The sequence below is a fragment of the Amblyomma mixtum genome, chromosome 5 (assembly GCF_055824585.1).
Source record: "Amblyomma mixtum isolate Tamu chromosome 5, ASM5582458v1, whole genome shotgun sequence".
Classification (NCBI taxonomy): domain Eukaryota; kingdom Metazoa; phylum Arthropoda; class Arachnida; order Ixodida; family Ixodidae; genus Amblyomma; species Amblyomma mixtum.
In genome coordinates this window covers 197,415,001-197,442,816 of record NC_143016.1, presented here as the reverse complement: position 1 = coordinate 197,442,816, position 27,816 = coordinate 197,415,001, and the positions used below count along the sequence as shown (strand labels likewise).

General features: G+C 45.0%; 2 protein-coding genes across 6 annotated transcripts in view; both read left to right on the top strand.

Moving 5' to 3' along the window:
* Window positions 1-27,816, top strand: part of LOC149345374 (alkaline phosphatase-like) — a 244,372-nt gene that overhangs the window by 31,907 nt on the left and 184,649 nt on the right. The window lies entirely within an intron of this gene.
* On the top strand, window positions 13,708-17,798 carry LOC149345377 (uncharacterized). Its single transcript, XM_089542750.1, has 6 exons — window positions 13,708-13,816; window positions 14,343-14,530; window positions 14,852-14,971; window positions 15,039-15,251; window positions 15,474-15,688; window positions 16,806-17,798. Exons 2-6 carry the CDS (start codon window positions 14,344-14,346, stop codon window positions 17,016-17,018), a joined length of 948 nt encoding a protein of 315 aa, XP_089398876.1. The 5' UTR covers window positions 13,708-13,816; window position 14,343; the 3' UTR covers window positions 17,019-17,798.

The following is a 27,816-nucleotide window of genomic DNA, read 5'->3' as shown; positions in this document are numbered from 1 at the left end:
TGTGTTGGAGATGGCAACAGCAGGAGAGGTTCTTCACCAATAATTTCGCGTATTAGACCTCTCAGGTTATTTCCGCTTGCAGGAGTATCACCTGAGGGGCTAGCCGTCAGCCCTTGAACTGGTCGGTTGTGCTGACAAGTCCGGGCGTCAAGGGTCTTTTCAGTGGTAGAAACTTCGACTACAAACTCGACGATGGTTTCTGGAGGATTCCGGATGATGCCGGAGAACAGCTGCTCCTCTACGGCACGCATCAGGAAGGAAAGCTTCTTTTCTTCATTCATGTGAGAGTTGGCGCGCCTGAAAAGGGTTTCATATCTTCCACATACGCAGCTACGGTCTGGTTTTGGCGTTGAATTCGTGACTGCTGCAGGACCTCCGCGCTTTCTCTCCGCACGACGCTAGTAAACGTGCCCATTAGCTGCTTTTTGATGTTTTGCCCAGGTCGTGATGGAAGATTCGTGGTTTTCAAACCACGTGCTGGCAGGGCCGTCCAATGCAAAATAAACGTGCCAAAGCTGTCGTCCCAGGCGTTCAGCACTGCCACACGGTTGAACACGTCCAGCCAGTCTTCTACATCTTCGTTTGGTTTCTCATTGAAAGTCGACGGCTGAGGGTGCCGACGAAGGACGACGGGCGTTGGCTCGGCACAACGTTCCACCGTGGAAGGCATAGCAGGATAGCAGGTCAGCAACTAGACAACATGTCCCGTAGTGGTGACTGCAGTCCAGTGGGCGGGGCAACAGCGACAATGGCTTCCAAACGAGACACTTTATTTGGGCTGACTTGCGCCCGCAATGAACTGAATCACTCGGCGGTGGCGTAGCAACAATTTTAAGAACTTCAATTCAAGTGCGTATGGACGCTGGGGACTTTCATTTCCTTGTTTCACTTCTTTTTTCCAGAATTGGAATATAAATATCGGCTTAATTACCGAGTCGTTCTTTTTTTTGCGCGAAAAGGCAATTACTTTTAGCGCTAGTTTTCATGCACAGCATAAAATATCTATTTTCAAATTATTTCCATAAACATTGCGCTATACTATGGGTTATACTATGCGTTATACTATGCGTTGTACTGCAAACTATGCGTTATAATAAGGGAGTAATTGTAATTCATTCATTCAAAAGCATCAATATAGCCGAATAGGGGGCGCAGTTTTTCTGTGTACAAAGCTGAAGACCCTCGAAAATTTGTAGCTGTTGTATACTTACCGCGGATAGCTCAAATGTTTTAGGTGAATCTCCAAGGTGGAGTAAATTTGTGATAAGGGAGCAAATTACTCACTGGCATCCACCCAAGTACAGCCATACGGATACAAAGGAAAGCGGTGCAGCTTCCTCAGAAACTTCGTCGTTGAAGAAAAGTGTGTGCTGGTTCGGGATGCTCCCCCATAACTCATAATCTTACCTCTATTTTAACCTTGTTATGATTTACGTGACTTAAAGGTCGATAAGCACGTTTTTGAAGCGAGAGGCTAGTACGCGAGTACCACTGTATCAGTGTGTGAAGCGCGAAAGTGGTCTTGCTTAGCTCAATATAGCGATATGCTGTGATGTTCAAAAAATAGTTTCGCCTATTTCAGACAAAAGGAGTCTGATAAAGCGCCTACGGGAAAGTAGTAAGTCACGTGAGGGCATAATTTTGATGAGCGAAAGTATCCTATCTGGTAAACATGTTTTCAATTGATGCGTACTGTCATTTTGGTAGTGTTAATGATATAATGAGAAGAAATTGCAACATCTTATTTCCCGAACCAAAATGACCGCTTTGAGTGAATTGATGTTTGCTGCAAAACATTACCGGCAAGACCTTGATTTCTTGAAATTTTTCTGCAGCACACTAAATGCACCCGATTTTGGGCACAAAAAAAATACTGCCCTCAGGTGTGGAAAAAAAGAAATACGAAAACACAGCGCCCTGGGGGCCACAGACAGTTGGGACTCCTTGAGTGCACGTGACTTGGTGAATCACTGAATCACTAACGTGTCGCGTCCGCTCTTCTGCATGGCTTAGTGTTCGTGAATTATTAAGGCCGAGCTGAAACTCAGCTTAAGTGTGGCCACCCTTTAATTAAGCACCCTTTGTTATGAGCGCCTGTACGGTTCGTCCGAAGTAGGTATGCCTGAAAAAACATATTGCACCACTAGCACTTTTTTATATGCAAGAAATTGAATTTGAGCAGTTTAGGGGAGTCTTAGCAGGGGCTGCATGAGTTCTTAACATAAGGTTATGTTTACACGACGCATGTCGAACTGATTTCATTTCGTTAGGCTTAGACATGACAACTGTCATGAGACATGATCCAACAAAAATTTAGCAGAAATTAGTAAACATATAATGTGTTGAATACAATCAACAAAAAATTTTTTGAAATCACCATGACCACAGTCAACAGCCTGCTGGCTTCGTTTACTTGCTATTGTGTAAGCAGATGTTCCAGAAGATGCTAAGAGAAATTGTGGAACCAGAGCATGCGTGCTCTGCCTGATTTCCCTGGCGACGATAGAAGACACTCTTTTCCGCATCACCCGCCGCGGTGGCTCAGTGGCTATGGCGCTCGGCTGCTGACCCGAAAGACGACGGTTCGATCCCGGCCGCGGCGGCTGAATTTCGATGAAGGCGAAATTCTAGAGGCCCGTGTACTGTGCGATGTAAGTGCACGTTAAAAAACCCCAGGTGGTCGAAATTTCCGGAGCCCTTCACTACAGCGTCCCTCATAGCCTGAGTTGCTTTGGGACGTTAAACCCCAATAAACCAACCAACCTTTTCCGCATCATGATAATCATCATCGTCATCAGCCAACGGCTCGTAATTTGCTGCTCACAGAGCCTCCGAAGGAAAAGACGAAAACTGAATTAAAGCTAAGGTGGAACGTTCTTGTGAGCTAGTTGATTCATTTTGAGGAAAGGTAAGACTGGGCGAGTAGAACGTGGAGGAGAGGCAAGGAAACGAAGACTGTATAGTGAACGGCTGTGCATGTGTGTTGTAATTGTTTTTTTGCCTCTTGTCCTCCTCCTATTCGGGCAGTCCTAGCTTTACTAAACTTCAAGTAATCAAGGCTTGCCGTTACAATATCTGAACAGCAGTTAGCAAGCAAATTATTAATATGTGGGCTTCCACAGAATTTAGAAAACCGAGAACTACATATGCAATAAACAAGGTAATCTCTATATTGGTTAAACCCGCTCATGATGAGCAGTTAGATGAGATCAAGTGTTAGCACAAAACACTGTCATGTTCCACAGTGCTTATAACTTACTCAACATCTGCAATTTTCGCGTAACTGGTTATTTATATAAGATCGTTCTCCTAATCTATCTAAATATGTAATGGAGCGGAATACTTGCCCTATCGAAAAAATTACAAAAGGCCTATGGGCCTAAATTTACTATTGGTATGATCTGAAAAACCTTTTTACACTGAAAATAAACTTAAATTCTCCAATATAGACTATGTTGAGTACAAGCAACCAAAATTACGTTTAGCAGATGTTGTGTAGGCTGAACATACATTGGGTTCATGTTGGTTTCTGCTTGATTCAGGAAGAGCTCAACAAGGTAACTGAAACTCAAAAGTAATTTTTGTAAGGGATGGCGCTCTTCGAAAAGGCTGGTACGCGGCTAATGTCCCAACCTACTGTAAACTATGCGTGCACTATGCGTTATACTATGCGTTATACTGCATTTGATTGTTGTGTTTTGCGTAACTTTTGGTGAATCTTTTCTTCCTTGACACACTGTGTTCTCAGTGTAATGCCAGCATTGTAGACGCGATGAGCATCGCATCCCCGCCGGCTTGCTTCTTTGCTTTACTGATGGAAGCGCAGCCCACAAATGAAATAGCGATGCTTGCGACATCTGCTGGACTTCTTGTTATATCGCAGAAGCCCATAAACTATTTTAACGGCTAAGAGTTCTACAGTTGCTACTGCAAGACACGTGTGCTAGTATAACTCCCTCGATCATATTGGTGGGCGTAACCTCTGTGAAGGAAACAACAAAATCAGCATCGAAGATTAAGGCTTAAAAAGTTTTTATGATCTTTACAATAACTGCGTGAAAAGGAGGCAGCGTTGGCGTATAGATAGAGCATCCGCCTCGCATCCAAGAGGAACGGGGCTCGAATCCCGGTGATGCGAAATTTTTACACCGGGTTAAAAAAAAAAGAAAAGCTCCGCGTGTCGATGCAATGGCATAATCAGGATTGCGGGGCGGCTTGCTCTCTTTGACCAGAATGGACAACGCACTCCCTCGGCAGAACATGATTTGCCCTCTCTGGTGTAGTACTTGGCCACAACCTCCTGTATGAACAAGCCAATTAACCCTTGACCCCCAGTCCCCTGCGATTGCGAAGCAACTGACCAAGGCGCCGGTCAGACATGTGACGCAGCGGAGGGTGCTAAGAATATCAAGTTCCGGACAGGCCGCCCTTGGAATATCAACCTGGGAATGCTTTACAGTGCTGTTCGAAGAACTAGCGGGCATTAAATGGGATGTCATGGGGCTTAGTGAGGAAATAAGCAATCGACAATGAGCGAAGTACTAATTGATGTACTGTACTGATGGGCGACTTCAGTGCAAAGGTGGGGAAGAAGCAGGCTGGAGACCTGGCAGTAGGCGACTATATATAGCTGTATGAATATATGGGGGGCCATTTATTAGTAGCATTCCCAGATAGAAGTACTTTTTCTTCATCATCATCTTCACTTCGGCGTCCCTCATAGCCTCAGTTGCTTTGGGAGGATAAACGCAATAGACCAATATACGACTGCTGGAATGTCTTCAAAGAACAACAATTCAATATCTCCATTCTAAGCGTTGGCCATCTAACGACTGATACAAGAGTTAAGTATCATTTCTGTTCTCGTCGTCGGTTGGTGGTCCGGCTGTCTCCAAGAAGGCGGGATATCCACACGACGAGTGCACTCCAGACGACCCAGTCAGGCTTCAGTTGTAAACCCCGACCATCGTTCTAGCAACGCCGTAAGGTCTGCACAAGGCAAGAATTAGGAGGCCCCCATCACACCAAGCGCCGCCCGAACGTAGCGTAAGGCGATTTAAAAACGAGCCCTTGATGCAATAACCTACTAGAAATAAAGTGCCTTGTTCTTGCAAGAAGGCGGAACGAAGTAATTCATCATCATCATCAGCCTCAGTACACCCACTACAGGGCAAAGGCCTCTCCCATGTCTCTCCAATTAACCCTGTCCTTTGCCAGTTGCAGCCACCCTATCCCCTCAAACTTGTCAGTCTCGTCTCGCCCACCAAACATTCTGCCACCCCTGCTACAGATTATGAATACCTTGATCCGCAAATGGTAAAACAAGTAATGGACATGGAAATATTAGGCAGTTTTAGATGTGCGTCCGCAAAAGCTGTGCGTACGCTATGCGCGCACCTTACGCGCACTGACACCCGTCCTGGCAATGACAGTTTTAGTTTGGAGTGGCTAGCGTAGCGCCCGGGAATTGCAACATACTGTGGCGCCATCTAGAGACAGCAAGTCAAAGCTCCTGAACTGTGTGCTGAAGAAACTTTTTCCTCTTTTATTAATGGCAGTGGTGTTTGCATTCTAAGGATTTGTTTTTTGTAAAAGTAAATAAATTGAATCAAATGAAGCCATAAATTTTAGTTAAAGTTCGAGAACCTGACATCATCAGCTAATAAAACACTTGGCTTCTTGAAACGTCACCTGCGGCATGCCCCTCAACATGTAAGACTACAAGCATACGAATTCACTCATCAGAACTAAACTGGAATTAACATCGGGTATACCTGGAACCCTCACCAAGCATATTTAAGAAACGCCCTCGAAGCTGTGCAGAACAGAGCGACCAGATTCATTAATTCCCCGTATTCATACGATGTTAGCATGTCATCTCTAAAATTGCAATCAGGTCTGTCCAATCTTTCTGCTCGCCGTCGCACTGCCAGTCTCCTCTTATTAAGGCGGAAGCCTTTAATGCCTCATCGTTGTAAGCAGAAGTTGTCGACAGAAATGTCACGCTTCTCAATTGGTCGAAACGGTCGAGACGTCACAGTGCGCGAACTTCAAACAGGGCCAATTGTACTTTGACTACTAACCATGCAACGAATTAAAGGGATCATATAGTGATGCTCCAAGTAAGTGGGAAAGTGGGACTGAGTTTAGTTAATTGCTTAATTACGCAATTAGCCTAGTGATAAATTCATCATAATTCATCATAATCATAAATTCATAAATGGTTCATAAATGGTCATAAATTCATAAATGGCTATTCATAAATGGTCAGGCATACATCTGGGACGATGATAAAAACGAGAAGGTACCATTACAAAAAAACGGCGAAGAAGAACCGCTTGGCCCCAGGACTCGCCTTCGGGCGCAGTCGAAAACCGGTCCCCACTGAACTCAAATGGCATACTGGCCCGCTCTCCTACCTATTTGGTTGCACAAAAAAAGCGCATTCACGACAGTAGGGACCTTTCAAAGCCCGGGAAACAGCTGAGAATAATCAATGTTAATGCCCGAAGCCTTGTAAATAAGGTGGACGAATTTGAAATTTTACTGCTCGAATACGATCCCCACATATGCGTCATAACAGAAACTTGGCTACATAATGATATAGGTGATGCCGCCGTTTTTCCGCCCTCATACAAGGTATTCAGAAAGGACCGGCCCTCAAGGGGAGGCGGTGTAGCTGTTATTGTCAAAAACCAAATTGAATCCGCCTTAATCGAAGACGTCCCCGATCTTGAATGCCTGTGTCTGAAGTTGTCATGCTGGGGTCACGGTTTCATTTTTTATGCGCTTTTAGGCCCCCCGACGTCAACGATGATTACCTAGTCAAATTACAAATCTATATGTCAAAATACACTAAGAATAAAATACTGCTGATCGGCGATCTGAATCTTCCAGCCCAAGTAACGCATAATGTTGCTTCAACGTTGCCTGTAAGTACCAACTTCCATGCAACGTTATGTGACAAAATCTCACATTGCTGCAACGTTGCCTCTGGTATGTTACTATGACGTTTCAAAATTACGTTAGTGTAACGTTTCCAGACATCAGAGCACTAACGTTAGGTATATGTTTCAAATTTACGTCAGAGTAACGTTTCTAGACATCAGAGCACCAACATTAGGCATACACATCTCACCAACGTTCAGTGTGACCAATGTTCAGATGACATTCATATTTTGTAACATGTACATAATACTGACAAAGCCACTAGGGCTCCTCAAATTTTCTATGAATTGACAACACACAAACACGTTCAGTGATACATATGACACACTTTTATTATAACATGAAGGCCATTTCGGTAGTAATTATTTTCGAACACGTAAGTCAGTTCACAGGGCACATAACCAATGGCTGTACTTTTCAGTGCTAACAAAATCTCAAAGATAAACTCCAAGTTACATCTGAGCACTCAGTGGCATCATACATTTCATCGAAAAAGTAGGTGTGTGCGAATATTCAAAATGTTCACATATTAACTCAAGTATTATTGTATTCGATAACTCCGACACCACACAGCATGCTGCCGCAATCAGACAGAAAGGAGGGTTCAATACTACAACGCTTTCTGTTCATGTGGTGACATTCATAATGCTAAGATACGGCCTTTAAGTGTTCAGTGAGCATTCGAAAATCCTGCGGAATGCCTTATCTCGGAGGCCACAGCTCAAACTTTCGCCGCTCTCATCAACTGGGATTTGAATCAGTTTATATGCTGTCGTCATCAGAAGTAAAATGTATTTTTCTTATGGGTATTACATGAAGGTCGCAATGTTAATATACAGACTGAGTTATAATGTGTCTAACAACAGTTACAGCTGTTTTTCATACTCACACAAATAACGAATAATCATGAAAATATTTGATTCATTTTTTGACTAAATCATTCATATTAGATTCAGTTCTGAGAAAGCACTATTCGCACATACCTAAGAAAAAACCAGGAATTCTGATCTGAAATAACCACTCGAAAAAGTCTCTCTTCATTTTGAGAGTAACCAGTTGTGTCATGCCTGGAGGTGTTGTAAGCGAACGTCACATAGGGCAAGGCGAGATCCCAGTCTTTGTGGTCGGGGGAGACGTACATAGACAACATGTCTGTTAATGTTGGATTCAAACGCTCGGTTAGCCCGTTTGTCTGTGGGTGGTATGCTGTGGCAATCTTATGCTTGGTAGAACACGAACGCAGGATGTCGTCGACAACTCTGGACAGGAAATAGCGTCCGCGGTCTGTGAGTAATTGACGAGGGGCACCATGTTGTAGAATAAGACTGTGCAAAAGAAAGTCAGCGACATCGGTCACGCAGCTTGTAGGCAGCGCACGGGTGATCGCATACCGAGTGGCATAGTCTGTGGCTACTGCGATCCACCTATTTCCGGAATCCGAGGTCGGGAATGGTCCGAGGAGATCGAGCCCTACACGGTGGAATGCCTCCACAGGCACGTCTATAGGATGCAGAAGACCAGGAGGTGGTGCCGAAGGCTTCTTTCTGCGCTGACAAAGGTCGCAATTGGTGACGTAATGCCGGACTGTACGGTATAATCCAGGCCAAAAGAAACGGCGCCGTATGCGGTCGTAAGTTCGTGCCACACCGTGGCCAGCTGCAGGCAGGTCATGGAGTTCTGCAATTATAGAAGACCGCAGCTGCTGGGGAATGACTAAAAGGAGTGAGGGCCCGTCAGGACGGAAGTTGCGGCGATAAAGAATGTCATTTTTAGTAACGAAGAGCTGCAGGGAGCGCTTCAAGCTTCCAGAGCTGAGGCCCTCAATGATGGTTTGCAAATATGGGTCTTTGCGCTGCTCCTCGGCGATGTTGTGTAGATCAGAAATGCCAAACAGGGAAGGGATATCGTCAGTATCACTGAGAGCAGGTGGCTCGACAGGGTACCGAGACAGGCAATCAGCGTCTTGATGGAGACGTCCAGACTTGTACACGACAGTGTACGAATATTTCTGAAGGCGTAGCGCCCAGCGGCCAAGACGCCCAGAAGGGTCTTTCAGTGTGGACAGCCAGCATAGGGCGTGGTGGTCCGTGACAACAGAAAAAACACGCCCGAACAAGTATGGCCGGAATTTAGCTACAGCCCAAACTAGAGCGAGGCACTCACGTTCCGTAATGGAGTAATTTCGCTCGGCAGGTGAAAGCAGGCGGCTAGCATACGCAACCACGTGGTGTGGGCCCCGGGAGCGTTGAGCCAGCACGGCTCCGATCCCGTAGCCACAGGCATCCGTGCGGAGTTCAGTAGGGGCCGCGGGATCAAAATGTGCCAGAATCGGGGATGATGTCAGCAGGCGGACAAGCGTGGAAAATGCATTTTGTTGATCAGAGCCCCAGGTAAAGTCTGTGTCCGTCTTCAGGAGGTCAGTGAGTGGACGAGCGATAAGGGCAAAATCTTGAATAAAACGGCGAAAGTAGGAGCACAGCCCAAGAAAACTGCGCACGTCTTTCTGAGAATTTGGGCGAGGGAACTGTTGCACCACTGCAATTTTAGCTGGATCAGGACGTACACCGGAGGCATCGACGAGATGTCCCAGAATGGTGAGTTGCCGGCGGCCGAATTGGCATTTGGACGAGTTGAGCTGGAGCCCAGCCGTACGAAAGACAGTCAGGATACTCCTGAGACGTTCAAGGTGCAAGGCAAATGTGGGCGAGAAGACAACAACATCGTCAAGGTAGCACAGACACGTAGTCCACATAAATCTGCGAAGGAGTGAGTCCATCATCCGTTCGAAAGTAGCTGGTGCATTACAAAGTCCGAACGGCATCACTTTGAACTGGTATAAACCGTCGGGTGTGACGAAAGCTGTCTTTTCGCAGTCTTGCTCGTCAACGGCGATTTTCCAATAACCGGAACGAAGGTCAATGGAAGAAAAGTATTGAGATCCGTGGAGACAGTCGAGAGCGTCATCGATCCTAGGGAGTGGGCAGACGTCTCTTCTTGTGATGCGGTTCAGGTGGCGGTAGTCGACGCAGAAACGCCAACTGCCGTCTTTCTTTTTAACAAGGACGACTGGAGAGGCCCAAGGACTGGACGACGGTTCGATTATGTCCTTAGCGAGCATCTTTTCGACTTTCTGTTGTATCACTTGGCGTTCGGAACTGGACACCCTATAAGGCCGGCGATGCAGAGGAGCGGCGTCACCAGTGTTGATACGATGCTTCACAATAGTCGTACGAGCTAAAGGGCGGTCATTGAAGTCAAATATGTCCTGAAAAGATGCCAGAAGATGGGTAAGCGCCTCGGCTTGGTCGGCAGAGAGATCTGAAGCGATCATATTGGCAAAGTGGTCAGGTCTCGAAAGAACTGTGACATGATCGTCCGGAGAGGACGATACACAGTTTGTGACTGCAGAGATCACGTATTCATCGGTAGAGGACAGCGTGGCGAGGCACATGCCTTGAGGAAGCGTCTGGACGTGCGTACTGAAGTTGAGAACAGCTAACCACGCGCTGTTTGCCGAGACTGCGACAACCGTATGGGCAAGGGCAACATTCTTTGTGACGGGCAAATCAAGGACAGGGGTGATGATATACTGGCCGTTAGGAAGAGGTGGAACAGATTTAAACAATACGTAAGTAGCGGCTTCAGGTGGTAAGCGGGTGAACTCGGCAGTACAGAGACGGTGCACAACTGGGGCAGGTGGTTCTGAGAGGTACGGTAGGTCCAACTCAACAACACTTGTAGCACAGTCAATAAGGGCTGCGTGCTCACTAAGGAAATCAAGGCCGAGTATGATGTCATATAAGTCCAACTCTCTTACACTTAGGATACTGCACATCTATTCAATTACAATATTGCTGCTCTCGCACTAACAGCCTATGAGATTGTCAAATCAGCTTTCACGCATATATGTAGTCTGCGTCGTCCTTGTGTAGAGTGCTTGAGCAATGTTCACCACCTGATAAAAACAAACTAGAATGCAGATAAGTTTCCGGACAACGTGCTCGTGCTAATTTTGCTTGCAGGTCTGTGTGGCTCAACGTCCTCGCAAGTGTTGCCTTTGAAAGCTACAGGCTGCGACAAGGTGTCAGTTTAGTGTAGGAAAGTGTGCTGCTGAAGTGCTCTACACAAGGGTGACACGGACTCTATGCATCAGATAGCAAAAAATGTCTGATGGGAGATTGCGAGCCAAGGGTCTTCACAATGGGAGCAAAGGGAAAATAACATCTGTGTTCTTGCTCCATGGTAGACACACACATTTTTCAGAGAAATCTCTTACATCCCACATACTGAGACTCTGAGAAAGCTCCTTGGCTTTGTAAACACCGATATCAGTGAGGTGGAGCACTGCATTGTGAAAGCCACTAATATTGGTGTAATACTGTCCACAGATGGAGACCTCTCTATCAGCTACTAACACATTCCTTATTCGGACAATATTTCCATCTTTCATCTTCACGCAGTTATCTCCAGCCTTTGTAGAAAGCACTTTGTTTTGAACTGTCACCTTACTGAATTGCTGCCCTTGGAAATTTGGTGGGACAGGTCCACTATCGTGCATTTTAGCAAGCTTAATGTCACTGCTGCCAGGATGACATGACTGCTTGTTCAGCAGCTTCAGTTCAGTTGCCCTCATGAAAATTTGCTGGGTTGGAAGGGCACGGCCTCTTACTAGTTTCTTCAGCTTCCCAAGAAAACTTTCATATGGGAAGGCGGAAAACGATGCCAGACAGCCAAATCGTCGCACATCCTCTGCCAAATGCATGAGGCTGTGTGTGCTGAGAGTATATATGCCATTACCATACAGGCTGCCCGCTTCTGTAACAAAGTTAAGAAGCAACTCCTCAGCTTTGTTACAGTAAGCCATGCAGAGCTTGGGTGATGCCAGTATGGTAATGGCACAACTCAGTTTCAAGAAGTGAACATAGAACTGGTGAGCCAGATGGTGTTTGAGCACTACAGGGCCGAAGTACACGAGGAAGTTCCTGAACTCCGATGCTTTCCAAAACTCTAGGGCTCGTAGTGACCTCGGGTGGCGTTGAATCTCGTATGGAGTGTTAACTGCCAGCTGCACCAGCTTTTCTGAAATTTTCTGACGTGTACCCACAGGCAGCTTTGATGCTGATGGGACTGTGGATGTCCAGTAGTGAACCAGAAGTCTTTTCATGGCACCAAGGCATACGAGGTGCATGTAGTCTAGCGGGAATTTGCTGACCAGTCCAATACCCAGCTGAAGTAATGGTGAAGCAGAATTATGGTGGTTGGGTTGTACCATATTTCTGAAATCTTCATCTGTACGCAAAGGGGCAAATGCATCAGGAAATATCACTTTCCTGTGCTCTTCAGAGTACACGCCCTTTTGCGTGCATTTTTCGCAAGCAAAGTATGCTGCATGTCCTTTAGTGCACTTAAGAAAAGCCCGCGCAGGCATGTCGCAAACAAATGCACGCACAACCACTGCATAAATAGCCTCACCATGCTGCAATCCAACTTCAAGAAGTGAAGCAAGCTCCTTCAGCACGTCTCGCATGTACATTTCAACATTCTCGGGCTTAGAGTCGCCCATGTATAGAGCTGCAAGGAAAGGCTCATGCCTTGAGCTCTCCTCAACTCGCACAAGAACGGGCCAAAACTGCTTCGACGAGCTCCGAAATATGGGAACACCATCGACGTTTATCGACAGTGAGATCACTGAAGTGTTCAAGGGTATGGAGCCACTTTCCAATTGTTCAAGGATGTTATCAGTCACCCCGAAAAAGCAGTAACTACCGTTGCCCATGATGGTTACTGTGCTGGAACGAGGAGTACGCAACAGTGCTCTGGCGTCAGAAGGCAGGTCTTGGTGGTATGGTTGTAAGATCTTTAGAAGCTTAGTAACTTGTAAGGCACAAATGTTACCACTCACAGCCCACGTACGAAGCTGGTCGCGTACTGTCGGCGTTAAATCCGCTTCACTCTCGCTGCTCTCGTTTGCCGAAAATTCTGGAGGTTCAGAAACTTCGCCACTTGCTCGTGGTTCAATTAAGGGCAGTGCAGACACAAATTCCCCATCGTTGATAGTGTTGTCGTCGGACCCATATTCGTGAGACACACACTCAGTCTCACGAGGTTCTTCGTCTGCCTCCGGTGCATTACGGCTTGTGGACGGTTCTGGCTGCATCGCAGCTTCATCAGATTGACAGAGTGCTGCTACTTGGCTTGCTCTGCGCCTAAATTTTTGTCTAGTTCCAACGTCAACGAGGCGTCGCTTAATCCTCTCCATATTCCGGGAACAGTCGGTGTAAATTCACATCCACATCCACACAATGCTAGTTATGATGCACTGAAGTTGGCTCGCGTACAAGCAACGCGAGCATTTGCTCAAGGTAGGCTTGTGCATGAGGAGTACCAGAAAAGAAACGATGAGAAGATACAAATGCACTTTCAAAACACCTATATCACACACCGACTATAGATATGCACTCGTCAGCACAAAATTGCAGCGCAGCTGATAGTCGCCGCCATAACTGCATGCCCGTGTAGCTTGGCTTGGCTTGGCTGCGTTTTACCTAAGCTAGAAACCACCTAAGCCAAAAAATGACAAAATAGTTTTCTCAGTAAACTCAAAAAACATATTTACATGACAGAAATATCTCTAAAAATAAAAGTACTGAATACTAAACACAAAAAAACAGATTTTTTTTTACAATTGAAATGCTTTACACGTACAGGACAAAAAAAAAATGCTGTCATGAGCACAGAGGACAACAAGAGACAATCCAATCCAAAGTGACCATGTGCGCGCGCTCAATTCGCAGTTGCATCGATTGCATTGCAGCTTGAGGGTCTGAACGTCTTCTTTGACTTTTCGGGGCGCTGCAATAGTTTACAGGTGAGTGCATATTATACTTGTGCTACTGATTTGAAGGCACTGTTTTTAGTTCGTAGGCATAGTTAAGTCAGCATGCTGTCGTTCAAGGGTGGCCATACATTTAAGCACTTCTTTTCTTTCCCGCTGCGGTTGAATGGCATCCGCGTTTCTGCGTGTTTTTTCCGACAAAAATTCTTATTGCAGTGTGAGCATAACGTTGCTGCACTGCCCACGCATAACACATGGTGGAGATGGATTGTTACGATGTTCAACATTCTTCTCACCCATTATTTGAGAATCGCGACATGATGCTAAAACCTTAAATCGGCATGCACTTAGCTTATGTTGCTTCATTAGTCTGCGCGGCCGTCTAATGCAATTTAGCGCCCGCAAAAATTCTTACCAGTTAGCCCCCAGCAAGTTGTAACAGCTATGAAGCGTTGCTCAATTTTATTTTTCTATCCTTGCCAGTTTGAAATGTCTTTATTTTGGCAGTTAGGCCTGTGGGCATGCTGGCATACTAGCTAATCACGTTTTGTTCTCGCAGGATGTTTTTCATTGTGGAGTTTGCCAGCGGTGACGGAGTGGCTGCAGTGCCCAAAGCTTGGGTGAAAAATGGTAAAGCATTTTGGCCGCCCTACAGGAATCCGTCCCGATGCCGAAGTGCAATAAAAAGTTGCGAGAAGCCAGGAGAGGCATGGACAGCCCATAAATGCCGCGTTTTGGGCGAAGCTGGTATGTCTTCTTTCGTTAGTGTATTATTCTATTTATTTATTTATTGTGCACCTCAAATGCCTCAGATTGGGGTATGCATGCTGAGCTGCAGAGCACTGCTTGGGTTTGTAATTTCAGTGTTATAAACTTTTCAGATGAAATGGCAAAACATTCCGAAATCTTGATTCAGTGATTAGCGTTACATTTGTATTGTAATCGCATTATTGTTATTAATCGCATGTCAGAGCTGCTTTTACGAACCTCTGTGTTGTTTACTGAATTGCTTTTTAGCTACCCCATTCAATGTGGTTGGTTTTTAAATACTCAAATCCTTGCATGTAGCGACCTACTGGGAAGCCAAAAAAAGAGAAAAGAAGGCTGAAGAAGTCTCTGATCTCACAACGGATGATGAGCATGCGAAAAAGAGGGTTAGGAGGCCCACTGAGAAGCTCCTCTACGCAGGTGAGCGTCCACCAGTTCACTTATTTATTGAAATGACTAATGACTTTAGCCATTTTTAACCTTGTAGAGTCTGAGGATGACAGTGGCAGTGAAGTGCCAAAGAACAAGAGGCAGAGGAAAGTGACATCTTTCATCTCTAGCGATGACAGCATTGACAGCAGTGATCATGCTCCTGCAGCTGGTCAGAAACCTGTGCAGCAGATGCCTTTTGCTGCCTGCCCTGCTCCTAGAAATATAGCAGTGTCGGCAGCGCCTGGTCAAGAGGAAAGTGCGATACAAGGTGAACACTTGTGCCTCTACTTAGTTGCAATCAGCATCTAATACGCAACGTATTTTGAAAGAGTAACTAAAATTGCTAGTGGACATGGTTACTTCTGTGTTGCGGTGCTTTCCTAGGTTAGTACAACTAAAATTTGGTCAATTAGGGAATTCTAGGCAGCAGTTCATTTTTGCTGTGTCGTTATTTCAGTGCATTTTTTATTTTTTTGCATTTCTGTCTCAGGGCTTCTGAAAAATGCCTTAAAAATGCTGGCAAAGGTGGAAGAAAAAATTGATAATCTGACAGAAAGTGTGAAACGTCTTGAAAACGCCCAAGGAAATGCACGACCAGTGCCCTCAGCAAGCTTGGAAGTCCTCCAGCTCTTGCCTCTTTCAACTTTTGAAGACGTTGAGAGTCTGGAGTGCCTCCTGGATGATACAGAAAATAGAAAGACCTTGGCAAGTGCTTCTTTACTTTGTATGAGCTTAAAAACCTAAAGTGCTATTTGTTTTTTTTTCTTCATTTCAAATACAGGTGATTATTTCATTTGGTGTCGTTTGTGAAAATGATGCCTTATGCGAACACTTGAAGTTGGTCTTCTGGACATGAAGGCTTAATATATGATATATGAGGCAGGGTGGCTTAACTGCTGTGGCATTTGGAAGCTGAGACCTAATCCCAGCTGCAATGGCCCCATTTTGAAGGGAGGAAGGGGGAGGTGCAGAAGACGCTATGGGCTATTTGATTAAACTGCCTGTGACAAAATATGTACAATACAAAACAAACGAGGGTTGAGGGGGAGCCTTAGTTCGTTAGCCAACATTTCAACAAGAGAACTTCTCCATCTGGGCAAGTGTGGTCATCATTGGTGGGGGAGCCTCGTTATGTTACTTTTGTTCAGGTCAAGCTGACCTTTTTTTCCAATGTCTGTGCAATACCTTTTTCTAATTTACATTAATCACCTAGCCGTTCCCTGAACTCCATTCCCTCGCCTGTAATTCCTCCTGAAGGAAGTGAAGGCTCTATTTAACCGCTCCAAGTGATGATCGCACTCGCCCAGATGAATATGAGCATTTGTTAAAATGTTGACTAGTGGACTAAGGCTCCTTCTCAACCCTTGTTTGTTCTTATGTGTTGTCATGAATCCCATCTTCCTGCCTTCTTTCTACTGTGAAAAATATGCTCAAGGCAGTTACATACTTGCGGGTCAAGTAACTAATGAGGATTCATGTTTTCATTCATTAACTAACCAATTGTTCTGAGTGTACAGAGTCATTTATAGTTACTATAGTCGGACACAACTCAAGAAAAAAGCGGCATTCCCCCTCAAAGGATCCCCCTCCAGCCATTGGTGTTGACTGATTTTCAGGACGTCGTGGTTAACCTCAGTGAATGACATTACAGGGAGTGGCACATGAAAGGCGGCTAACAGCGACTTAAATGGACTAACCCCGGAGTCATGACAATCAGTTGACTCCATTGACTGGTGGGGGACCTTTTAGGGGAAATGCTGCTTTATTTGAGTTGTATCTGACTAGATCAAAATAGAAATATTACATATTCTGATGTTCTCAGATCTCCCATCTGGCTTTGATTGGAGGCTCTTGCCAGAAGGACGTAGTGCGGCAGCTGATGAAAAGGGCCATTACCGATGAGCTAGCCAAAGGCTATTGCCTGACTGGCAGGAAGGGCAAGAGGCCATTCATGGAGTTGAAACTCATGAATATTATCATTGGTTTGTACAAATTTTGTGTTTTATTGTGGAAAGCCCTTATCATATCACAATAATTCTAACACTTTATAGTTTGTCATGAAGGAGTCATGAAGAAAAGCATGCTTCATGAATTTATAATTTTCTGGAAGGCAAATCCACAGAACAGTTTCTTTTAGGACATAATTCAAAAGTAAATGTGCTGAGGCATATAACAGACCAAAAGGTACGCATCTCAGTGTGTACATGTTTGAAATTTGTAACAGAAGTTGTAGAAGTGCAGTTCTGAACTGTAGCAGGTATCGATTTCTAGTGTTACTTGTGTAATGCTGTGATACTGTGTCTTTGCAGCATCACTTCGGCTCTCTTGCCCATCTGGGAAAGAAGTGGATTTTAGGCATGACATTGCCGACCACTTTCGCCACGCACCGGCACGCTGCAAGAAACGGCAAGTCAGAGCCAATGTTCCCGATTTGCGTGTGGAAGCTGGGTTAATTGAATAGGCTTATGTGCAACTCTTTAGAACTTCTGCATTGTACTAGAAACGGCACATTCTTTATTGATTTCAGCCAATTGACATCTAAGTGTTGAGCCTAGTGCCGAACATGAGGCATATTGTGTGGGGCAGTAGAGGTAGTTAAAATGCATGGGACATAGAGGCAACCAAGAATGTTTGTTTTGTTATTTGTACTTCTCTGTAAGAATGTGAAATGCTACTATACTGCGATCTATGGTGTAGCACATTTTAGGGGCAAAACATTTGTGGGTGTCTTTGCTTCAAGCTTTATCCTTCGTATTTGTAATCCAAAAAATATTGGCACACTTCATACATAGTACAATTCTATCTTGCAAACTAAGTTTTTGTTTCTTCATTACTTTTTCAGTGCACAAACCTGAATATTAGTAATTTGTATGTTTTTATTTCAGTGACCTCATTCGCGTGCTGGATGACGAAGATGCATAATTGTGTCAAATAAATGTTTCAGTGGATTTAACATGTGTATCATTTGTAATTCTTGCACTATTGTGCCTGCATCTTTCAAGTAACAAGTCAGTAGTGCAAGTCCGCCTTAAAAGTGCACGATCACTACTTACCATCTTTTGGCAGGTGATTTGCATTCATATATAGATGTGTGTAGCAGTTGACAAAAGGCAGCAGACACGCTTTTTGCATGATTCCTCTATCAGCTGTGACCACACCGCACATACTGCACGCAGGTAGTACTGCTCATTTAGCTTTTTATCCAGCTGCTCCCCGAGGAATGTGCATGCAATGTAACAGAATACAATAAGGCAACGTAGAAGCAACGTTTTTCTGGGCGTTTCTTGTTGATCCAAAGTCAACATAACATCACATCAACGTTCTCTAAACGTTGCAAAAACGTTGAAGTGTAACGTTATCTGGTGATCAAAAATAGTGACATTAGCAACATGAAGGCAACGTTTTGCACCGACATTCTTGAACATTCAGATAACGTTTAAGCAACATTTTGCGTTGCCTGGGAGGTGTTGACTGGGACCGCCTTGAATGTATCGGCTCTAAGAAACCTGTCAATTCTGTCTATAATATTATGTTCACACATGACTTGGTCCAGATTGTACGCCAACCGACTCGTGAATCCCGCAGTCGTGATTCTATATTAGATTTGGCTTTTGTACCTCGTGCTCTCAGTGACTGTACTGTATCGGTTGAGCAAGGGCTTTCTGACCATCATCTTGTGAGCATTGCTGTACCTTTTCACGCGCGCAGCGTACGCAAACAGCAACAAGTAGGTACATTCAAAGATTACACACGCGCTGATGATGCCCTCATAATACACCACTTGGAAACGTGCCTTATAGATTTTGATGGAACGGACGCATGCGCACTTTGGACCAAATTCAAGGAAATCTGCCATTATTGTCTAGATAATTTTGTGCCTACAAAGCGCAAAAATGTTCATAAGCAAACGCCTTGGATGAATCGGAACATTATTCACCTTGGTGAATACAAGGGGGCTACTGCGCACAAAAAGACAAGGACAAGAAGATAACACAACAAGCGCAGACTCGCGACTAACTTTATTTGAAAACACGATACTCCTTTTATAGTTTCAAACTGTCACATCACACACTGTCACATCACACAATCATTGTTGCAGTGGCAGAGAAGCTTCTGCGCAAACTGAAAGATAGGACGTGCCGGGATAGTGGCCGTTCTAAGGAAATGAGGCCAGCGGTTCTACCGTATATTCACAGAATTTCCCACAACTTGAAGAGCGTGGCGAAAAGCTACGGCGTGCCGGTAGTTTTTACCGCCCCATGCAAGTTGGCCTCATTGTGCCCTCAGGTCATGTCCGGAGGGAAGAGGAAAGCGGACTGCGAGAAGCGTCATGCCACTCGTTTTGTCAGGTGCCAGACGGGTGTCGTATACCAGATTCCCCTCACCTGTGGCAGGGTATACATCGGCCAGACAGGCCGATGTCTGAATGAGCGCTTAAGAGAGCACCAGCTTTCCATGAAATCAGGGACAGGGTCGAATTTACCCCTGCATTGTGGCGCATGCCCGGATGCTACGCGCAATAACCCTTGCCTGCCTTTGCTGACAGATACAAAAGTTTTGAGGAGGAGCCGTGACCAGGTGGCGCGTGAGTTGGCGGAGGCGTTCTGTATCAAACAGAAGGATAAAGATTGCGTAAGTGACCCGTCTATCAAACTGTATCAGAATGAAGAAAGGTTTTTGGTTTCCACATGTGTGTGATGTGACAGTTTGAAACTATAAAAGGAGTATCGTGTTTTCAAATAAAGTTAGTCGCGAGTCTGCGCTTGTTGTGTTATCTTCTTGTCCTTGTCTTTTTGTGCGCAGTACCCCCCTTGTATTCACCATGATTGACCGACTAGCCCAACAATGTACGCTCTTAAATTATTCACCTTAAGCGCAAAATAAAACGACTGAAAAAAAAAAACACGTGCAACCTGATCTGATCTCGGAGCTTAAAGAGGCACTCGCGGGCGCAGTACGCAGATCAAAAGATTACTACTTCAAAATATCTCTCCCAAACTTCATAAAAAATGACCCTAGCAAATTCTGGGGATTTATAAGTGACACAAAGAAACCGGTTTCTGAAGTATTAGTTGCTGATACGTTGGTAAATGATCAAAGGGCCATTGCTCACCATTTCAACGAATACTTCCACAGCGTGTTCACGGTGTCACAACCATACACACTTGATGCTGCACCTGCCTACCCCTCTGAAGCGAATTTTATCACTTATGAAGGTGTACTTTCAATGCTTCTAAATTTGAAAACTAAAACATCGTCCGGCCCCGACAATATTCTAAACATTTTTCTCCCTAAATATGCCGAATCTGTTGCCAAGTTTCTTGTTATTCTGTTTCGCACCTCTTTGTTGTCAGCGAAAGTGCCAAGTGAATGGAAGACAGCCCGAATTCTGCCCATTTTTAAACAAGGTGACCGGCTCGTATTAAGAAACTACCGCCCTATATCATTACTTTCGTCTTGCTGCAAGATGATGGAGCATGTTATCGCCACCCGCATTAACGAATTTTTAGAGTGTAATTCGGTGCTAACAAATCACCAGCACGGTTTCCGGAAAGGTTACTCTACCGTGACGCAGCTAGTATCCGCAGTTCATTCCTTTGCCTCAGTATTAGATATTAATGGTCAGATTGATGCAATCTTTCTATATTTTAGCAAAGCGTTTGACATAGTCCCCCACAGCAGCCTAATATTAAAACTACATTCCATTCGCCTGCCGCGTATTCTTATTTCTTGGATAAGTGATTATTTGAATAACCGAACACAATACGTTGTTCTTGGTGAACAACAATAAGGCTCTCTTCCTGTCACATCTGGTGTGCCCCAAGGTAGCGTCCTGGGGCCTTTACTGTTTTTACTGTACATTAACGATATTGTCAATGAAGTTTTGCCCGGTGTTCAGATTAGACTATATGCTGATGACTGTGTGTTATTTCGCGAAATCTCCAGTGTTCATCATCAAATAGACCTGAATAATATCCTCACTAATATAGTGAACTGGTGCAGTCGTTGGGGAATGGCTTTAAATCCGGAGAAGACTGTTTCTCTCTGCATTACTCGTAAAAGAAATCCAATAAAACATGCATATATTCTTGGTTCATCCCCGCTTAAGGAAGTCACTTCGGTGAAGTACTTGGGTGTGACAATCATTCATGATCTGTCATGGAACGCCCACATTAACAACATCTGTTCATCTGCGTTCAGAAAACTATGTTTCCTGAGACATAAACTTCGGAATTCCCCTCCCAATGTAAAGCTTCTTAGTTATCTATCTTTGATCAGGCCAAAACTCGAATACGCATGTGTAGTCTGGGATCCGCATACGGCATCCAACATAAAGAAGATTGAAAAAATACAAAGGAAGGCAGTTAGGTTTGTGTTCTCTAAATTTTCCCAATCTGATTCACCCTCCGAAATAATGCAATTTCATCGTATTCCCCGCCTTGAGTGTCGTCGACAAGGTACTCGTTTAGATTTTCTTTCCCTCTTGCTCAACCGTAAGTTGGGACTTGACCCGTCATTATATCTTTTCCTTCAGCCCGCAAGAAGCACACGCCACTATCACACCAGCCTGTTAGCACAATATTTCGCACGCACAAATCTTTTGTGCCTGCAGTTTGTGCCTTCAAAGCAAGGGTAGCCTCGTGGCATGCCAGACGTGCTCTTTGCCCAGTTGAGGTCCAAGTTATGTGCGGTGGCCTGCTTCCATCTAAAGGGCACAACCGCAGGATTTGCCGGATTGCTTCTTCAGAGTGGTGGCGTCAACATCGATACTACAAGGATTGCCTTTGGGTGGTGTGTGCGAAGGACAAAAATCGTGTGCGGCACTTCCATGCGTGGTGCGAACAAGCGAAGAAACACACCGAGTTCCTTTGGTACTCCGCCCGCCCGTGGTTTCCCTCCAGTAGAGCGTCTCCGTGCTCCGAAGGAAAGCTCTTGGTCCTTGGTGATCAGCCGGTGCCAGAGAAGTTTCAGAAGATTCTCAAGTTGGGTCCAAAATTCGGTGTCCAGCCTTCTTTGGGAAAAGAAGAAAAGTTGGCTCTTGGAAGGACTATCGCGCGCCAAGCACGGAAAGAGGAGCAACCTAGGTGCGTTGTGGAATGTGTTGAGGCCCTCAAGAAGAGTGGTGGAGGGCCAGTCAAAAGGTGGGATTTTGCGCACCTGACCGATTTCTTGACGTCCGCAAAACTTCGCGTGGTTGTCTCGGATAAAGAAGGTTATTTCGTTACGCTGCCAGAGAAACGTTTCCGCGAGAAAGCTAGGAATTCAGTTGCCAAAAACTTTAAGCCTGTGCGTACCAGTGCCGTTAAGCAAAAAAGCGAGGCGTCAAGGCTGGTTGGTGATATGGATTTAGTTGGCCTGCAAGCATCCATTAAGAAAGCGAGAGGCAACTTTTTAGAAATGTTTTTTGCTGCCAAAACTCATAAAATTGACATCCCCTTCCGTTGCATTGTTACTGAACGGGGAACTTGGCAACATGCTGTTTCAAGTTTTTTGCGAAGTAATTTGTGTTCACTGACTGTAGAAGACCCGTTTCTTGTATCTAATTCTGTAGCGGTTGTAGAATATCTGAAATTAAATAATCCTGGTGGGTGTGATATGTTTAGTATTGATGTGCAGGATTTATTCTATTCATTGCCACACTATAGGCTCCTCCAGTGCGTTAAGAAATGTATAGTAGACGATAATGATGAAGAAGCATTCATTTCAAAGTGTGGTGTTTCTGTGGGCTCGTTTTTGGAGCTAGTGTCATTTTATCTCAAATCCACATTTGTTGAATGGGAAGGCAGGCTATATGTTCAAAAAACAGGGGTGTGCATCGGCTCAATATTGGCTCCAGTACTTAGTAATATCTTTCTTTCCTATGCGGATAGGAGCATTAAAGTTAACTTAGACAACCGTGTAACACAAATCTTCCGGTATGAGAAGATTATCTTTTTTGTTGAATTCCATGACTTCAAGGCACAGGTGGACGACATTTTAATGACTTTTGAAAACTGCGGGTTTGGTCTGAAATTTACTTTTGAATTACCGGAAGAAAATCAGCTGCAATTCTTGGATATTAGATTGGAGAAAAAGGTGAATCATGTTTGTTGGTCCTTCCTACAGCGGTCGGAAAAGCCTTTGCTAAATTATCAGTCTGGGCATTCGAAAATAATTAAATGCGGCATAGCAGTGTCTTGTTTAGGATCTGCGCTTACTAAATCATGTATTCATACTTTAGGCAGCAGTTTCGATAAGCAGGTTCAAAGGCTAAGGTCAGCGGGCTTCCCCAAATATGTGATAGCGCTTGCTAGCAACAAGATCCTGAAGAAGATGAAGTCGTTTGGTAGACATGAAGCACAGAAAAATTCCGGTAATGATAGAACGAAGTATGCGGTAATACCCTACATTCATCAGTTATCCCATAGGCTTAAGCAGGTTGGCACTAGATATGGGGTTAAAGTGCTCTTTTCGGTCCCTAATAAACTAGGCAAGGTTTGTGCTATTGTTGACAAAAGAGCCCGGGAACAGAAGCAAATAAGAGGCAAAAGAAAAAATGCATGCTAGGTGGATCATGAATCACCCTTTGTGCCATGTGCAGAGGGAGTGGTATATGACATACCTTTTAAATGCGGCAAGAACTACATTGGGCAAACCGGGAAATGCATAAATACACGCTTACGTCAGCATAAAACCTCTTTGAATGGTTTTCCTTCATCAAATCTGTCCCTTCATTACAGAGATTGTCATCTGAACAAACCCGGTGTGTCTAATAAAAAAGCATGCTTTCCACTGCTAAACAGGGCAAAGATTAAATTCAGACATCCACATCAGCTGACTAGGGAGTTGTGTGAAGCCTATCACATTCACAAGAACAGCGACACGTGCGTTAGCACACCATCTGTAAACTTACATGAATGTGAAATTTTGTATCTAGATTCTTAACTTTCTTTTGTGTGCTTTTTGCGGGAAGCGCAGGCGCTTTGGGTTGTCAGTTGTGTGCATATAATCTGTGTTTTTTCAAATAAACTTTCAGTTGTTAGTAGCGCTTGTCCTTGTCTTCCTTCTCTGTTCTTGTTCCTAGTCGCAGCGCTGGTGAAATTTTAAAGATGTACCAACTAGCTCAAACCATCATTTTGCTCCAGTAGATCTAAAGTATGTTTATCGCGAGTTGGCCTATCTACATGTTGTAGCTGCCCAAACGTATCAGCTATATTGTTTATTTCCAAGTTAATACGACCGCGAGTTCCGCTTGCGCATGAGTCATCTTGCCAAATCAAATCGGGAAGATCGAAGTCTCTCCGGAGCAGCAAAGTCTGAGCGGAAGCCTCGGAAATTATGTCTCGCAAGTATTGTAATGCTGTTAAGTCAGAATTTGGTGGGCGATAAACTACTCCAACCGTTAGCGCAGTGGCATGGCTACCCGGCACCAAACAGATTCGATGCCGGCGTGGCCAAGATTTAACGCTGATGACGACAGATCAGTGCGAAGAAACAAGAAAACAACTCCGCCCAGGCTTTGCCTATCTTTGCGATAAACGGCAAATTCCTTCGGTAATACCTCACTGTCAGCTATATCTGGCTTCAGTCAAGATTCTGTCCCAAATATAATGTCAGCCTCTGCGGAGTCGATAAGTGCAGCCAATTCGTCTGTCTATTTCACTACACTGCGGCAGTTAACAATTAGCGCAACGAGGCCCCGGCGTACACATCAATGGTTTTCGTTAGGGCGTCATGTTCTTTTCATCGGCACAACCTCTTCTTTTTCTGCATGCCATACAAAAGCCCTGTCGTTAATTATAAGCTTGTAATGGTTGAGCTCGACCTTATTTTTGTCAGTCGCTTTTGCTTTACCATATTCTCATAGTTGCTTTCGCACTTTGCGGGTTTCCGGTGAATAGTCCTGGCCTACGCTATACTGAGTATGTTTGAACTTCTTAGCATTTGTCATGATGTCATGCTGCTCTTTTTTCGAAGCAAATCTGGCAATAAGTGGTCGTTTTCCCATTTCATTGTACAGGCCGACACGATGTGCTCTTTTGATATATTTTGGTTCGATCTGTAGCTTAGTCTTGCAAAGGTATTTTATGAGGTTCTCTGATTCCTCGCACGTCTCAGAGGGGTTATTATCGTCTATACCGTAGAAGATCAGGTTTTTCCTACGGCTTCGATCTTCAAGGTTGACTGTCTTACTTTGCAAGGCTTTCACTTGTTGAGTAAGGTGTTTAATTGTATTAGCCTGGTGAGTTACTACTTTGCTAATATCCTCAATCCGTTGCTGAGCTAAGCTAAGGTTGTCATTTACTTCTTTAATCGCAGCCTCTTGTGTGAAAAACCTGGTTTCAATAGCGTCCAGTTTATTTATCAAAGTTTTCTGTCTTTTCTGCAGCTCTCAGCAATTCCATTTCAGGGTTTATAGGAGGGCCAGGGTTGACATCCACATCACCCGCAAGTAACAACAATAAAACTAAGTATAGTACACGATTCGCAAACCAATGAAAACTTTTCGGTCGCGATCACCTACATGCTACTCTGCGATAGTAAGCAGAAGTACACGCCAGAATGGGTGCTTACATCGCTGCTTACAAGACGTCGCCAATAAACAGTCATGTAGAAGCCATCGACCTCTCACTTACAGACACAATAAACATGCTCACGTTCTCTTACACTCTAAATTCCGTTCGCTGCCAAAACGCCAATGTTACCCCATAGTCACAAAGTGCCAACCAAGAACAATGTTTAACAACAAACCGCAAGCTGCCAGGCCACTCCCCCTGCATTTTGAAGAGATGTGCAAAAACCTCGGCGTGCCAGACACATTACCTGCCATTGCTCAAAGACGAGATCCATTGCTGCCATGGTACAATTTCCCTGCCACCTGTAATTTCTCTTTTGCGTATTTCCATGAAAAGCAAATTGCACAAAACATATGATAGAAGAATTTCTCGCATTCGAGGAAAAGTACAGTACTTTCACTGACGCCGCTCTCGAAGACTGTCTCGCCATGTCTGAGCGTGTGAGTAAGCGCAACCGCTAGGACGCGACCCTCATGATTGCAAACGTCATCTTCCACTTGGCGGGCACGGCGCGTGTCTGGTTTGAGAAGCATGAGGAAGCCTTCCCCTCTTGAGACACCTGTAAAGAAAAGCTGCGATAATTATTAACTATCTGGCGAGCAATTGGACGCAAGGTGGGCGCTAAAAAAGACCTTGCTTCTCGAGCTCAGCCGTCTAGAGTCATACCTCTCCTACATCCAGGACATCGTAAAGTAGACAACGTCATATCAGAGACCAACAAGGACCGACATCCTAAAGGGGATGGCTGATGGCGCTTTTAATCTTCTCCTGCGCAAAGATCCCGCAACCGTCGACTCCGTTTTCCTGGTATGCCGGCCGTGTGAGCTAGCAAAAAACAGCCGTATTGCTCCTCGTTTCGACCTCCTTCCGAACACGGCGGCGACATCCTCCTGCGAAGACCTGCACCAGCCGTCCCATCCTGCCGATTTGGCCAGAATTGTCCGAAGAGACTCGCGTCGCCACCCCGGACGACCGCCCAATCTGCTTGACCTGTTCGCGTGTCGGCCACATTTCCCGCCACTGCAGCAGCCATTGGTCTTCGCCACCTCGACTTAGCTCTAATTATGATCGTCGTGCCGACTACAGACCACGCTAGATGTCTATCCGTGCTGAGTTCTCACACGCCTTCGATACTACGCCTTACCTGGCTCTTACTCGGAATGATTACGCCCTCGACTGCCTACACGGTGCCAGCTATTTTTCTTCTACTGATCTCTGTTCAGGCTACTGACAAATTGCTTTTGACGAAAGGGATCGTGAGAAGACTGCCTTTGGCATCCTGTTCGACGACCTCCGAGCGCACTTGTCGCTACGCCGGTGCCGAGTGATACAGTCGATTGTGGGCGCTAGACAGCCTAGTGAAGAGTTTTGTTTGGAAACGCTTTTCGCTGCCTTCCTGCACGCCAGACCGCCGTAACTACTACGTGAAAATATTGCCGCCGAACGTTGTCCGCTAGCATAGTGTTGCTCGCCCCCATCACCCGCTTAGAGCTTATTGCTCGGCTAAACCGATATCTCGACTGCATGCAAGGACACTCGAAACCTCTCACAGGAACCACGAAAAAGTCTCATGCTCGATGTGAAGGAACAAGCACTCGGCAAGGAAACCGAAGAAAAACTTGAAAACATTGCATTTCAGATTCACTAGGGGGCCTTGTTTATACTGAAACGAAAGAAGAAATTGGGCCGTCTCTTATGCAGGTGTAACTTTGCGAACACTTTGGGTAGTTAGCCCTCCAGTTTATTGATTCGCTTTTCGTTTGGATGTTCTGCAGAGATGTAGATAAAGAGATTTCTTTCTCAAGTATAGGCGAGTAATCCAAGTCAATCGAATGAGCTGGGTTTGGTGGTTTTCTGCAAAGGTTTTAGTAGCTGCTTCTCAGTTCATGACGTGGCGCTGATGTTGTTTGAACCGCATAATAAAATCCTCTGCCTCATCAATATAGGCGGCGCCGCATCAGCAAAGAAGTTTGGAAACGACGCCGGAATAACTTTACTCCACTAGCAGGTACATCACGTGCACCGAGTGGTTTTTGAGTTTCCTCGTGGGCCACTTGGACGTTGCAGTCAAAAGGATACAATGTTAGTGATAAATGGAGCTCTTGGGAAGGGCCCTTTTGACCGGGATAGATGGGGAGGGCTGTCTGGGCAAATGAACGTAATACCAAGAGTCGTACGATCAGGCAAAATGCAGCATATGTATGTACGGTGAAGCGAGCTCCCAGTTTGGTACCTTACTGGTTGGCTAAGATTGTTCTGTGGGAGACAGTATGCCAG